The 15,863-nt window shown below is 53.1% G+C and overlaps 1 protein-coding gene across 2 annotated transcripts in view; it reads left to right on the top strand.

The window, feature by feature from the left end:
• The window catches only part of INPP5A (inositol polyphosphate-5-phosphatase A), a 182,353-nt gene that overhangs the window by 116,972 nt on the left and 49,518 nt on the right, over window positions 1-15,863 (top strand). For both annotated transcript variants that reach the window (XM_040624538.1, XM_008686002.2), the window contains exons 6-7: window positions 8,327-8,430; window positions 15,032-15,084. In XM_040624538.1, the coding sequence (XP_040480472.1) occupies window positions 8,327-8,430; window positions 15,032-15,084 (157 nt within the window). The remainder of the gene's footprint in view (window positions 1-8,326; window positions 8,431-15,031; window positions 15,085-15,863) is intronic.

Below are 15,863 nucleotides of genomic sequence, written 5' to 3'. Positions count from 1 at the left end.
CACCAGAGCTGCCCAACAGGCCTGGGGGAGGCAGGTGGGCAGCTTCGGCCTCTGCTGGCCTTGCTGTTGTACTTGAGGAGGGCCATGGTGCTGAGGACACATGAGAAGGTTGCAGCCTGGACTCATGCTGGCTGAAGGACCAAGGCAGGGCCACCGGGCTGTAGAGCAGTGTTATTCCACCCAGCCACAGTGCCCATCATCACAGCAGGTGTCATGGCGGAGAGTCTGCCAAGCTCAGCCTCTGTTGAAGAAGGAGTCTCACAGGAGCACAAAGACAACAGAGGAGACAAGACTAGGACATGGGAGGATATGTTATCCTCTGAGCTCCGACAGGAAACACAGCCCAGCTCCTCACCAGATAAACACAGAGCCTCATAGGAAAGTCCTGTGTACCTCAGTTCCTTTTTCCAATTATTCATGTTTTGCTTTCAACCAAAAGTTATAAGCCAAGCTGAAAGAAGATACAGTGTGAAGAGAGCAGGTGTGCCTTGGAGCCAGACGGATGTGGCCTCGATTTGGAGCCATCAGATGAGGAATTTTAGGTAACTGTAATTAATATGCCAAAGGCACTAAGGGGAAAACGGACGGCGCACAAGAGCAGGTGGGCAACAGAGTCAGGACAGAAACTCTTACGAATCAAAAGGAAAAGCTTAAAATAAAGAACACTGTAACAGAACTGCCCCAGGCCGTTGACAGGCTCATCAGCCTGGACATGGCTGAAGACAGAGCCTGGGGCCAGAAGGGTGTCACTGAAAAGTTTCCAAACTGAAAAAATAAAGAGAAAAAAAGAAGACACAAAGCAGAACAAGATGTCCCAGCACTGTGAGCCACGTGCAGAAGGCAAGGAGAATGCACGGATTGACAGCAGCAGGGAAAGGAAGAGAGAAAGGAACGAGAAATATTTGAAGTTATGGCCCAGAATTTTGCAGAATTAATCATGGACACCAAGCCATAGGTCCAGAAAGCTCCTAGATGACCGAGCGGACAAGTGCCAGTAACCTGCACCTAAGCATGTCCTGTGCCAGCTGCAGAAAGCCTGAGATGAAGAGAAGACCTTGAAAGAAGCAGGGATGGGGGTTGGGGGGTGACCTAGAAAAGGAACAAGGATGAGAAGACATTGAGCTTCTCTTCAGAAACCATGGAAGCAAAGAGAGTGGTGTGAAATATGTCTCTTGGTAGAAGAAAAAAAACCTAGAATTCTGTACCCAGCAAAGTTATCCTTCAAAAGTTAAAGAGAAATACTTTCTCAGACCAACAAAAGTTGAGGGATTTGTTGCCAGTAGACCTGTCTTGCAAAACAATGGTAAAAGTTATTTGACCAAAGGAAACAATATAGGTCAGACGCTTAGATCTACATTAAGAAAGAAAGAGCATAAGAGAAGGAGTAAATGAAGGTAAAATAGCTCATTTCTTGTTATTCTTCATCTGACAGATAACTTCGTTCAGAGTGTGAATAACAACAGCATGGCGGGTGACTGTAGCTTGTGGACGATGAGACGAATAGCGGCCGTGCTGGGGGGGACGGGAGGGAGGGGCAGGGAACCCGCACTTCCTGTGGGGGAACACGGTGCGACGTGAACGTGGACTTGCTGCGCTGGCAACTGTAAACTAGGGCCAACTAGGGCAACCACTGATAGTTTTTAAAGTTGACATGCTAATACAGTTGACATGCTAATAACAGAGGAGAGAGAATGCAGTCATATAAAATGCTCAGTTAAGCCAGAGAAGTCTACAGAAAGAGAGGGGAAGACACAGGAAACAAAGGCGACAGATGGAGAAGGTGCTGGTATGGAGCATCGTACTGCAACTCTATCACTTTAGATGTCAGTGGAACAAATTCACCAGTTACTAGACATAAGCTGTCGGAGCGCTTCAAAAACAAGACCCAACTCTGTGTTGTCTGCTAGAAACCCACCTAAAATACATAGACACATCAAGACTAAAGGTAAAGGGAGGGAGAGAGAGAGACCATGCTGACACGAGTCAAAAGAACACCAGAGTAGCGATGATAATTTCAGACACAGCAGACTTCAGAGCAAGGAGAGTTAACGGTCATAAAGAAGGCTATTTGTTACATAACGATGACGGGGTCAGTTCTCTAAGAAGACATTAACAGGTCTTAACGTGTATGCACCAAACAGCAGAGCACCACAACACACAAGGGAAACACTGATAGAGCTTCCAGGTGAAATGGATCAATCCACTGGTCACAGGTGGAGACTTCAGTGCCCTCTATCAGAGATGGACAGATCCAGTAGGCAGAGAACTGGTCAGGACATAGTTCAGCTCAACAGCACCATCAGTCATCGGGCTCTAATTGACATTTATAGAATATTCTCTCCAACAAGAGCAGAACACCCATTCTTCTCAAGTTCACATGGAACATTTACCATGGTAGACCCCATTCTGGGCGGAAAAATACTCCTCAACAAATTTAAAAGAACAGACATCATAGACAGTATACTCCTGAACCACAGTGGAATTTAACTAGAAATCAGTAACAGAAAGATAGCTAGAAAATCCCAAAATACTTGTGTCAGAAGTTCAGAAATAACAGAAGTAAAATCAGTGAGTCACTGAAGTAAGAATTAGTAAAAGCTTGTGTACACACCAACAAGGCTGTTTGCAAAGCCAGGCATTCAAACCAAAACATGCAGTGGGGTCTGCGGTACGTTGTTTTAAAACGACTCATGGGGTGTGGAGGCAATAACTTCATTCTTCGTAGTGATTGGTTATGATATTAGAATTCTCTTAAATGATGGGAATTGGTTAGTGGTTACCTCATATCAACCTTGGGAAACAGTTTAAGTGTTCCTCTTGATTTTTGGAGGCATAAGCAAGGAATGACCCAGTTTAAGTTAGTCTTGCAAAATAAGCTAATTTCAGCTTTGTTTGTATGACTAAACTGGCTTTGTCTGCTCTGGGAACTTTAAAGGCTGATCTCTATTTGTTTTTTACTTTAACACTTGGGTATGAAACAACACACTTCTAAGTAACACATGAGTCAAAGAATAAGTCTCGAGAAATTTTAAAAATATTTCGAACTAAATGAAAATGAAATACAGCTTATCAAAATTTGTGGCATATAGTGAAAGCAAGGCATTTGTAGCATCAAATGTATGTATTAGAAAAGAGGTAAGATTTTGGGGCGCCTGGGTAGCGCAGTCGTTAAGCATCTGCCTTCGGCTCAGGGCGTGATCCCGGCGTTCCGGGATCGAGTCCCACATCGGGCTCCTCTGCTGGGAGACTGCTTCTTCCTCTCCCACTCCCCTGCTGTGTTCCCTCTCTTCGCTGGCTGTCTCTCTGTCACATAAATAAATAAAATCTTTAAAAAAAGAAAAAAAAGAAAAGAGGTAAGATTTAAAATCCATAATCTAAGCTTCTGCCTTAGGAAGCTAGAGGAAGAGCAAAATAAATCCAAATCATAAGAAAAGAAATGATAAAAATTAGAGCATAAATCAATGAAATTGAAAACAGGAACTCAATAGAGAAAATTAACAAAACCCAAAGCTGATTCTTTGAAAAGATCAATAAAATTGATATACTTCTGTCAGGCTAACCAAGAAAAAAAGAAAACACAAATTACTAATAGTAGAGATGAGAGAGGGGTCATCACTACTGACGCTATGAACATTAAAGGGATAATAAAGGTATATTGTGAACAGGTCTGTGCCTATAAATTGAATGATTTAGATAAGCCAATTCCTTGAAAAATACAATCGACCAAAACTCATACATGGAGGACTAGATAATCTGAATAGGCCTTTATCTATTAAGGATATTGAATCAATAATTAATAAACTTCTTAAAAGAAAGCACCAGGCCTGATGGTTTCACTGTGAATTCTACCAAACTTTAAAGGAAGAAATTATACCAGTTCTCTATAATCTCTTCCAGAAAATAGAAGCAGAAAGAAAACATTCTGACTCGTTCTGTGAGACCATCATTACCTAATACCAAAACCAAATAAAGACATTACAGAAAAAGAAAACTATAGGCCAGTATCTCTCATGAACATAAAATACAAAAATCTGCAACATAACATTAGCAACTTGAATTCAACCGTGTGTGAGAAGAATTACACACCATGACAAATTGAGATTTATTCCAGGTATGCAAGACTGGTTCTACATTTGAAAATCAATTAATGTAATACATCATATCAACAAGCTAAAGAAGAAAACCGCACGATCATGTCCGTGGATGCAGAACAGGTATTTGGCTAAGTCTGACGCCTGTTCATGGTAAGTCTCAGCAAGCTAGGACTAGAGAACTACTTCAACTTAGTCAAGAACAGCCGGAGAACCCTGCATCTCACGTCACACGTCACAGCGAGAGACTAGACGCTTTTGCTCCTAAAGAGGGGTGTCCGCTCTCACCATTTCCCTTCCACATTGCACCAGAAATCTTGGCTGTGCACTAAGACAAGAAGAGGAAATCAAGGGCTTATTGATGGGGGGTGGCAAGGAATAAAACTCTTAGTTCTCAGACAACATGATTATGTAGAACATCTGAAAGAACCCTCAACAACAAAAACTGGTACAAATATGCCAGGTTGCAGGATACAGGGTTAATATACAAAAGTCAGTGGCTTTTCTATACCAACAACGAATAGGTAGAATTTGAAATTAAAAACAAAATAGCATTTATGTTAGCACACACACAAAGGAAATACTTAGAAATATATCTAGCAAAATATGTGCAAGATGAATATGAGGAGAACTAGAAAACTCTGCTGAAAAGAAATCAAAGACGATCAAAGTAAGTGGAGCAGTATCCCATGTTCATGGACAGGAAAACTCAGTCTTGTCAACATACTGGCTCTTCCCAGCTTGATCCATTAATTCAGTGCAATCTTAATCGAAATTCTGGCAAGTTACTTTGTAGACATCAACAAATTGATTCCGAAGTTGACATGGAGAGACAAAACACCCAGAATAGTCAACCCAATATCGAAGGAGAAGAACAATGTTGTAGGACTGACACTACCCGACTTCAAGACTCCCTGTAAAAGCTACAGTAATTAAGACAGTATTGTTGTGTTGGTGAAAAAAATAGACATAAAGATCAACAGAACAGAGTAGAGCCCAGAAATAGACCCCCATAAATACAGTCGACTGATGTTTGACAAAGGAGCAAAGGCAACACAATGGAGCACAAATGATCTCTCTTAGAGATGATGCTGGAACAACTGGATGTCCATCGCAAAATAACCTGGAGCCAGACCTCACACCTTCACAAAAGTTAATTTAAAAGCAAATCATAGACCTCAGTATAAAGTATGAAAGTAAAATGCCTGGCAGGTAACACAGAAACTGTAGGTGACTTTGGGTTTGGTGATGACTTTTTAAATACAACGTGGCAGTCCATGAGGAAGATTGATGTGCTGGACTTCATTAAAGTTAAAAGTCTCTGCACAAGACACTATTAAGGGAATAAAAAGACAAGCCACGGACTGGGGGAAAAACATTGGCAAGAGACACATCTGATGATCCAAAATATGCAAAGAACTCTTAAAACTCAACAATAAGAAAACAATCCAATTAACAAATGAGCCAAAAATTTCAGCAGACATCTCACTCAAGAAGATGTACAGATGGCAAAACCGTGAAAACAGGCTCCGTATCGTGTAAGGAGACACCACTACGCACCTGCTGGAACAGCCACCATCCGGAGCGCAGACGGTACCAGAGGCCAGGAGGGTGTGGAGCTGCAGGAGCTCCCACCCACGGCTGCTGGGGGTGCAACGTGGTGTGGCCACTGTGGAGGGCGTGGCAGTTTCTTACAGACTAAACATAGGCTTACTGCACAGTCCAGCAATGATGCTGCTTGGCGTGTTACCCACAGGACTTGAAAACTTAGGTCCACACAAAAACCTACAGAAATATTTATAATATCTTTATTCATAATTACCAAAAACTGCAAGGAACCAGAATATGTCCTTTCTAGGTGAATGGATAAGCAAACTGTGGTCCATCCACACAGTGGAATATTACAGAGCAGTGAAGTGACAGGAGCCGTCAAGCCACAGAAAGACACAGAAGAACCTTGTTAGACCCGTATTTCTGAGTGGAGGAAGCTAGCGGAAAAGGCTCCCTGCAGCGTGTTGGCGACAAGAGGACATTTACGGGAAGGTGGGAGACAGAGGGTGTAAATGGTCCGTGTTGCAGAGGCTGGGGAGGGTGGGGTGAATGGGCGAAGCCTCGTGGACATGGCACGGTTGTCCGAACCCCGGGAACACACAGCACACACAGGGAGCCCTGAGCTCCGGTACGGACTTCAATGACTTAACAGTGTGCCGTAGGCGCTAATGCGACATGTCAGCAGCAGGACAGACTGTTGGGGAGGGCGGTGTACTTTCCATTCAAGTGTTCTTGTTCCCAAAATTGCTCTAAAAATAAAGTCTATTCTTTAACAAAGCACGAAGGCCTCCTTTTGCTCCTGCTCCCCAGTCTCCTCTTCTTAAGGCGATGAGGGTTTTCATCTGAAGCAGAAGTACCTCCCCGCGAAAGTCTCTTCTCCCCTTCTCCGTTGATGCAGAGCGCTGCAGACCGTGTGGCTCGTTGAGGACCGTGGGCGTCTGTCCTGGGGGCGTCCACCCCCTACAGCCCAGGGACGGGTGCCCCCGGCAGCCTGGTGTCATGACTCAGGCTTGGCTGCAGGTGCTGACCGCTGGAGGAAGAGCCCAGAAGAGCCCAGGCTGAGCTGGGCCTGTGCTGGGGACCCGGTGGCGAGGAGGGGGCTAGAGAAGGCCCAGGGTGGGAAGGGAGGAGGTGAGGCAGATCAGGGAGCCCACACTGCAGGCTGGGACCGCGGAGAGAGAACCGTCACCTTGCAGGTGGGATGCATAGGCCGCCCTCCCCCAGGAGTGGTTAGCTCCTCTGCAGAGCCCTCCTGTGTTGGGGCAGGTGGCCCGCAGCCTCCTCACATGGGCGTTCGCACTGCCCCCTCCCCGGTATGGTGGCGGTGCACGGGCTGGCGTTTGATAAATGCTGTCCGTCCACGGACATGGATGGGCGGCTCCAGGAAGTGGCTCCCATGATGGACACACTTCTGCACCGTTTCCAGTGTCAGTGGGTGTCGGAAATGGGATCACGGCCAGGTGGTGGTCACTTGTTCATTGACACACGCTGTACCCACATGCCTCCTGCCACCAGCCTCCTGGCTAATGGGGTTTGTTCTGCGTCCCCCCATGGACCTCTGGAGGCCATGGTGATTGGTGAGGGGACACCAGGGGACCAGCTTCAGAACCACATGCACCAGTCAGCTCAGTGATCGTCCCCGTGTTTGGGAACGAGACCAGAGGGACAGTGGGCACAGGGAGCATGCAGCTCTGCATTTGGGGGATGGCTCCATGTCACTCTCTGTCCTGAGTTCCCTCAGTCCCCAAGCGTCTCATCCCGTCTCCTGCTGGTGGGGTGGATTATCAGAGTCCTTACCTGCTGGTGTTTTGCTTTGACCTGGGGTTCACTCTCCCCCCAAACCCGCAGTGGCCAGAGCTTTGTCCCAAGACACTGTACACATACCTCATTCCTGCTCTCCACCCGCATCAGTGGGTCTGTGGGGCCCGTGGCGCTCCAGGAGCTGCAGGTGTGAGCTGCCGTGGGACAGGGTGCATGACCCCCACAGAAACAGATAGCAGACTTCATCCCTTGTGCCCCGGTGGTCCCTTAACTGCCAGGAGCTTCACCTGGTGCCAGGTGTTCCCGGCCCAGGAGCAGGCCCCCAGCCATCTGGGCCCACTGCTGCCCGAGCTCCCTGCGTGGTATGTTGTGGGGGCTTCTCGTGAGACCCCACCATCGGTGTGGGGTGACCCGTTGGTAGAAAGAAGGGCCTGGGCCTGGGTGTGAAAGGACTAGACCAAGCCCTGTCTGCGGGGGCATCAGCCCAGGCGCGGGGTCTGGGGAGCAGCCCACCCGTATTTGCTGTGTCTCAGCCTCCCAGAAAAACTGCTTTTCCTGGACATGAGTGATGTCGGCTGCATGTAAGGAGGAAATCGATGTTATTAAGTAAATTCGTATTAAGGTATGAGTGAACGGCCATTCTGCAGCCGTCCTAAATATATTCACAGTTTTAACAGAGGGTGCCAATTAGCCCTTGTAAATCTGCAGGCTAGAAGCTCTTAGGGGATAATGAAGTGGAGTGTCAGGCTCCAGGTCGTGGAGTGGGAATTTATGAGCCACCGTCGTCCCCTGGAGCAGCGGGTCCTCCCCGTCCCGGGGGACCCCCACGCTCCCACCCGGGGCCCCCACGCTCCCCGCGGGCCGCACTTGTTGGGGGGACGCAGCCGTGAGGTCATTCACGTCACCCTTTTGCTCTTTTCCAGCCAAGAAGTATAAAAAAGTCACCGGCAAAGAGATCTACTCGGACACGCTGGAGAGCACACCCATGCTGGAGAAGGAGAAGTTTCCACAGGACTACTTTCCCGAGGTGCGTCCCGGCCGCCGGCCACCCCGGCACACCGACCACCGAGTGCGCGCCTCAGGAGTGAGGACACGTAGGAGCTGAAGGCCTCGTGTTTCAGGGGAGGGGTCCCGTCCTGGCTGCCAACGTGAACCAGCAGCGGTCTTTCTGGGGCGTTCTCAGGCCCACGTGGGTCCATCTGGGTGCTCTTCGATAGGGGCCGAGAACCTGCGGTGTCTGTCATTACACGAATCACCACATTTTCTAACCATCATTTCCAGGCAAAGGAACCTTCCCCACAAGAGGTAGGAAAATAATCATCAGTTCATCGTGGGGCCTGGAGAGGCCAGGGGCCTCCCAGCAAACGCCAGATGGGAGCAGATCGATCTGGCCAGTGATGCTGCCGTGCGCAGGCCGCTGGGGCACGCGGGGGTGTCTTCCCTGGGAAGGCTGGGTGGGCCCTCTGCCTGTCTCCCAGGTAGAGCCTTGGGGGTGCAGCCAGCCAGAGGCACGGTCGGGAACTGGAGCCGAGGGCGCCCCTCCCCGTGTCCTGGGGGTGCCTGCACCGCAGAGCTCGGAGCTCGTGGACAGCACAGCCTGTCGTGCAGACATAGTTCACCAGGACATGCTGATGGATTTCCACCGGTTTTGGTGCATTTTCGTGCGGTTCGATTATTTGCATGCAGTCATCACGCTGCGCAGATAGTCTTAGATTCAGGTGTTCTCAGTAAACCGACGCCAGCTTGCGGGGTCTGCTACCCCTGTATGATTCACGCGTTGACCCAGAGTTGCTCACCGTGCCCTTCTGTCATCTGTGAAGTCACGGTGGAGTGTGTGTCTGTGAGTGAAGCGTCAGGATGGGGTGCGCACAGGCCCGTGTGGCCCACCTCCCCCCCACAGTGGAGGTCGGCGCAGTGCAGGAAGGATGGCCCCACCGGGTCCCTCCTGCGCGAGGACTGCCCACCGTCTGCGGAGACGCCCACCTGCACTTGGAGCTGATTTCAGCAAGGCCACACTGCATTAACTTGTTTATGACCCAGGCCCAGGGGGAGGGAATTGTGGCCGCCACTGTGAAGGATGGGCACAGCTTCCTCATCCCTCGTCCCTGAGCCAAGGACACAGTGTCAGGGGGCCGGCCTCTGCCCTGGCTGCCCAGCCCCCGCTGTCCCCCGCTCCTCTTGATGTTGCAGTGTGGCCAGAAGGCTCTGGAAGCAGCTGGGTGAATCCTGGCAAGCTTCCCTGAACATCCATCCAGGGCTGCTGTCCCTTGGAGATGCCGAGGGCCACAGAGTCGGCTTCAGAGCCGAGCGAGGCCACTGAAAGTGACCACGGGCCCTAGTGGAGACGGTGGGCTGGAGAGAGCCGGCGGCCATCCACAGCAGGGGGAGAGCAGGCTCTAACAGGTGTTCGGGCAGGTTTGGGGGTAGGGATCCCAGTGTCTTCCCACAGGGGCATCCCAAGGCACCCAGTGGCTGGGAAGCCCCCCGGGCTGCTCTTAGCTGCCTCTCCTGCTCTGTTTCGTCAGCCTGAGTGATTGTGCCAGAGACCCGGGGTCACCTGGCTCCTCCGTTCTCAGCCCAGAGCACGTCCCAGCCCAGGAGGGCACTCACCTGCGTCTGGCGGCTGGCTGGGGTGTGCCCCGGAGGGGTGGACACAAGGGGCTGTGCACCTGGGAGAGGCAGAACTGTGGGGGACCAGCAGGGGTGGTGACATGAGGACAGGCTGGGGGCATGTCCGAGGTCACCTCCAGCAGTGCCGTCTGTTGGCCGCGTCCGGCCGCCCGAAGGCTGTGAACCTGCACTTGCTGAGGACTGAATGACCATCCACGCGGAAGAGCCGAGCAGAGCCTCTGTGTATGCAGGGGGAGCCCGCAGGCGCCTGGGCGCGGCTTCTCCAGGCTGCACTCCATGCAGTGGGGGCTTGCTGTCTGCTGCACGGCTGACACTCATCCCGAGGGCAGGACACGCGCCGATCACTCCCTGTGTGATGGACACCTTGCGTGCAGTGCTCACCCCCCGGGTCCCTCTTCCTGCCACCACTGGGCCCTCTCGTCCTCATCCTCGGAGCCCAGGTCCCTTGAGGCCCCCGGAGTCAGTCAGCCATGATCTGTGATGCTCCCAGAGAAGAGGCCTCCGTGGCAGGTGCCACGTCCCTCTGGGCACCAGAAGAAGGAGAGAGCAAGGCAGTGCCCCACAGAGGATGCCTCACGGAGGAGTCAGACGCCTGCTGAGCCCCCCCGGCCCCCAAAGCTCTGTCTGTCCCGGCAGGACGGCAGGCCTCCTTCTGAGGAGCTCCTTGTTCCCCGGCCCTCAGGCTGTCTTCTGGGCCCGGCATCTGCAAAGACTGGCTCCCTAGACCACAGCATACGTGCGACCCTATGGCCTGGCCTCGGATCCCGACTCTTCCCTCCGCTGGCCCAGGGCACGTGGGTGAGGAGACTTGGGATTGGCGCGGGGGTGGGTCAGATAAAGTCTGGGGCTTTAGCTATGGTGTCCCACGTCCTGCACACCCCCCAGAGGGCAGATGCTCCCGGGGCCTCAGTGTCTGTGGCCAGTGCACTGTCCGTGAGGTGCTGGTGGCTCCGTGGGGGGTGCTGACAGCCAGCGCCGGTTCTCTCCTGTGGGAGAAGTGTGGGGGGTCCAAGGTGACCATGGTCCCATCCACAGGCAAGAGAAGGGTTTTCTGCAGGGAAAGGTAGGGTGTCACTGGGCAAACCCCAGTCTCTCTACTGGAGAGCACTGTGTTGCTGGGACTCAGGTGACCCCCAGAGCAGCGGCCCCGGCCTTCCTGGGGTCACCGTCCTCCCTCACGTTGATGTGATATTGCCGTGTTAGAAATTGTGTCTGGTCCGCGTGTCTGTTGACCTGTGGTTGTGGCAGAAGTGAGTGTGGCTTAATGAACAGAAGGAAGACTTATTTAACAGCAATACTGACGCTTCTAGCGTCCCATCCGTAACGTGTTTTTCAGGTGTGCAGCAGTCTGTGTGTCCACTGAAGCCGTGGCCAGGCAGGGCCTGGGGATGCCACGCGGGCGGGGCTATGGGGCACGTGCCCGCCCAGCGCCAGACCTGCTCTCGTGCCTCTGAGCCAATCCTTTAGCTTTATTTGAACACAGTCTGGGGGAGGGAATTAGTCTAAGCTTGATTTCTGTTCTTTTATTACTGTCACTGAAGGGTCATCTAAATGTGATTACCATGATGAGCCGTAATGCAATCCCAAATAATTGCAGCCCACTGCACAGAAAACTAACAAAACTTTCTCTCCTGATTTATGGGTGCTTTTGGCTCGGCATGAGTTTCACATGCTGCCTCTGGGAGCACCACTCCAGATAATGGGAGACCATTTTTAAAAAGCAGATTTGTGTAGTCGATCAGGACCGAGGCATTTTTTTCCTCTTGCCCGTAGTGAGAAATTGGTTGTTACCATAGATCACAGGGACTGCTCCAAGCTCTTATGAAAGATGGATTAATTTCACTAATGCTCCAGAGCGGGCCTTTCACGGGCAAGGCTGCGTGCTGATCACCTCCCCGCAGCCTCCCTTTTCTCCGTGCTGATTTATGCCGTCCTTTAGTGGATGAGCCGTCTTGCATTCACCATCCATCTGCTGGCTAAAGGAACCCTATTAACAGGGGGTCTGAGCAGGGACTTAATATTGCAAGGTGAGCGATGTGGCACAGCCCCCCCGCCCGGCGTGACGTGGTTTCATTCCGTGGTGCCAGCCTCTCTGCAAGCAGGGTGGGCAGCCGGCCACCGCTGCCCGTGTGCGGTCACCCCCTGGGAAGTTTCGGAAGGTGCCTGGTGACCAGAAAGTTTCATGGATGGAACGTGGATGGAATGAAACAGGGAACCCCAGCCTGTGACGGAGACATCGGCTCCCCTCTCCTTCCCTCCTGGGTGCAGGACAGCTGTGGGTGCATGTCATGTGTGTGCGTGTGCATTTCCGCTAGGATGTATGCAGGGAAGCCTCACCGGACAGCCACTTGCCCTTCTGATGATTGGGCTGTGTTCCTGGCCCCGCCCTGCCCAGCGTGGCCCAGGTGAGCGTCCCTGTTCAGGACTCAGCCACAGTAGGGAACGGATGGTCTGGGCAAGTGGCTTAGGGAAATTCCAGTGTGGTTCTTTCTGCGAGGAGCTGGTGGTCTCAGCCAGGTGACCGTGCTCAGCCCTGGCTCTTCACCGTGAATCTGGCAGCTTGCCATGACCACCTGCCTGGCCCTCAGGTGGAAGGGCGTGGGGCACACCAGCGGTGAGGAAGGCGGTTTCTGGAAGGACCCCCAGTGCAGCCCAGTGATGCCCAGGGACATGCAATCTCCGCAGAGTCCAGGCTCCCACATGTCAGGCTGCCACAGGCTGTAGCCCCACTTTTCATCCTGAGACATTACTTGGAAATGCAGCCTAAACAGATTTGTAATTGTAAGGATGAACTTACTTCAGAGGTAACCTATTTTTACCAACATTTAGTTAAAATATTTGGGTGTAATAAGTTACATTGTTAAACTTTTTAGAGATTTATTTGCAATGTAGTTAAAAATCTTAAATCTAGTTAGAATCCTAAAATTACGGCTATTACAAATATATATTATATAAAAAAGTAACACGTTGTCCCGTGTTCTCTGTGCGTATTGTATTAATAATGTTAAACAATGCTCCGTTATTGTGGACAATTTAAATGTCTAAAAAAAAAATACGCACACGCAGGGTTACTGAAGGTACGCGTGCACACACAGAGAGACCTTACTTAACACGTGATTGACAATTGAGAACAATCATTAATTTTTGGTTAATAAATTCACAAATGCCTCCCAATTTTAGTGCACTGAGATCCGTGGTGGTCGGGTTAAATTCAGCTTGGGGTCTCGGCAGCGTGACTGGGCGCTGGGCTGGGGCGTGGGGTCTCACGTGACCCATCTGTCCCGGCCACGCTGCTCTTCTGGAAGCAGGGTGGGGTGCCCCCGTCCTCTCCTCCCACACCTGCACCGGGCCCTGCAGGTGCCTTGGGAGAGCAAAGACCGCAGCCTAAGGAGTGAGTGTGAGCGACTGCATGAGACGCGGGAAAGCCCAGGTCAGGGCCAGGAGTGGGCACTGGGCTCAGCCTGGTGAGCTTGGCGGCGGCGGCGGCGGCGGCACGGAGGTTGGTGCACGGTGGACGTGTGGTGGTGGGAGACTCCAGGCTGCAGGGTTTGCATCTGGAGGTCATGGTGACCTTGAAGACGGCTCCCCCCACTAAGCAGGGCGTCACCATAGGAACCTCGCTGGACACTTTGTGAAGCTGGTCATGAGGGAGGAAACAGTGGGACAGTCGCTGAGGGCGATGTGGGGTCAAGCAGGGGGTTTTAGCCACCGAATTATTCTCATTAAATAAGGAATCATCACTGAAGTGTCTAGAGCCCCTGTGAGTGTGGACTCACCCAGGGAGCACTTTCCATCAGCGTTCAACCGTGGGTCCACATGGTTACCATGGGCACCGTGAGCCCAGGCCCCTGAGGACACGTGTGTCACCATGGCCGTCCTTCCATCCTCCTCCTCCTCTTCCCGTGCTCCTCATCCCCCGCGTCCCCTCTTCCCCCTCCCATCCCCTCCCCCCCGTCCTCCTCCTCCCGTGTTGTCCTCCGTCCCCACCGAGCTGCTCCTGCCGGGACAACAGAAGGACATGCCCCTGGGGTTCGGGGGAACTGCACATTTCCATCCTGCTTTCGAGTGTCTGCAAACCGGGGGTTCAGGGAGGTCTCCCTAGTGTCTCCTCAGGCTTGGAGGGCACGCAAGCAGGAACCCCACTCCCACTGCCTGGGCTGCGAGCTGCCCGTCCAGCGTGGCTGTTGAAATGGAGTGAATCCAGACAACACGGAGCCTCTGCCGAGCTCTATGGCCCAGCTGGCCGTGGCTCCTGTGTGGGGCTGCATGACACCGTCCGACACCAGCTTCCCTGCCGGCCTGAGCACGGTGGATGAGACGGTCACCTGTGCCAGACGAGGGAGAGGTCAGCACAGCGTGTGTCTCTCCTGCTGGCAAAGCAGCTCTGGAAAAGGTGCAGGTGTGGCTTCCCGCCCCTCACGTCCCCTCGAACCAGCAAGAGAGGGGTGCGGGAAACCAGGGACCCTTCTCCCAGCGTCTAGAACACAGGCTGTTCTTAGGGAAAGCGTAGCAGAAGTAAATCTGGGGATTCTGTGGTCCGACGCCCTCCTCTGCTGACAGGCTGTCGTCCGCCAGGGGCCAGCGTGTCTCTTGCGCTCGGTGGCACCAGCCGTGGAGCTGCTGGCGGGTGGCTCCACACAGGGCCTTCGTGGTGGCCACGCTCACTTCCCTCCAGGTCCGGACTGCTGGTGGGCGTGTGCAGGCCATCCTCTGCTCGGCCGGGGCGTCCTCCCCCGGCAGCCTAGAAGACAGCCCTGGTCACGTCGTTCCATTCCTTTCCCTCCCGTGCACCGAGCGTGAGGCGCTCTGGTGAGCTTCCCATGGGACGCTTGCCCTCGCGAGGCGCGCTTCAGTTCTGAGCAGAAGGCCTTCAGCGGAAGGGTGGACGTTGCTTTTCCTGATTGGAAAGCATCTTGGGTGCCCCCTGGTTGTGAGTTGTGTGTCTGTCCCCTTCCTCTTTGAAACTGGCTGATTTGTGCATCCTGTTTGTTTTTCAGTGCAAATGGTCGAGAAAAGGCTTCGTTCGGACAAGATGGTGTGTTGCAGACTGGTACGTTTATTGTGGGGACTGTTAGCTCACCTGAATTGGAGCATTTTCCCTAGCTTTTGTGTGTTGTACCAGTGACGTGGCTGCACGTCCCGGCACAAGCTGCCCAGCACTCTGGCCCACTTTGTCTCGGAGACTCTGTGGGACACAGTACTGTTGCCCAGTCCCCAAGTTCGGGGTCCCAGCGTGGGCACAACGCAGGCCCCACCGCCCCCTCCCGAGGGCACGAGCGTCCGAGTGCCGCCCAGGCGGCCCTCCGCCGGCCACGGTCAGCTGCAGTAGGCACTGTGAGTGGGCACAGGGCAGGCAGACCCTCCCCAAGTCGGACTCCAGGGCCTGGCCTGCCTGCGGGCTGGCTCTCCGTCTGGGGCGGCCCCACCCTTGCTGCCTCCGTAGAATCTTCAGAAACCCTGTACCTGCTCTCCTCACCTGAACCCCCGGGACCACGGGTCGTAGGGTCCTAGAGCCGCGTGTGTCCCGTAAGTGGCCACGGGAAGGCCTTCTGGCAGCTGAGGGCACGTCCAGACAGGGGTGGGGGCGCTGAGTGAGCTCCTGCTGCGTCGCGTCCCGTCCTGGGCGGGCCCTCGGCCACCCTCGCGGTTGGCACAGTGCCCTCCCCAGGGCCTCCGGCGGCTCTCCCTGGGGCAGGGGGGGCGAAGGAGCCTCAGGCAGAGCCCCAGACTCTGACAGAATCCAGTCAGTGCCCTTTGCCCTCGCTCACGCCTGGCCGGCCACCTCGGCACAGTGTGGGAGGGGCCATGGCAGGGTGGGCACCAGGAGGG

The sequence above is a fragment of the Ursus maritimus genome, unplaced genomic scaffold, assembly GCF_017311325.1.
Source record: "Ursus maritimus isolate PB19 unplaced genomic scaffold, ASM1731132v1 scaffold_7, whole genome shotgun sequence".
NCBI lineage: Eukaryota > Metazoa > Chordata > Mammalia > Carnivora > Ursidae > Ursus > Ursus maritimus.
The sequence above is the reverse complement of the archived record's forward strand: the minus strand, read 5'-3'. Positions and strand labels throughout refer to the sequence as shown.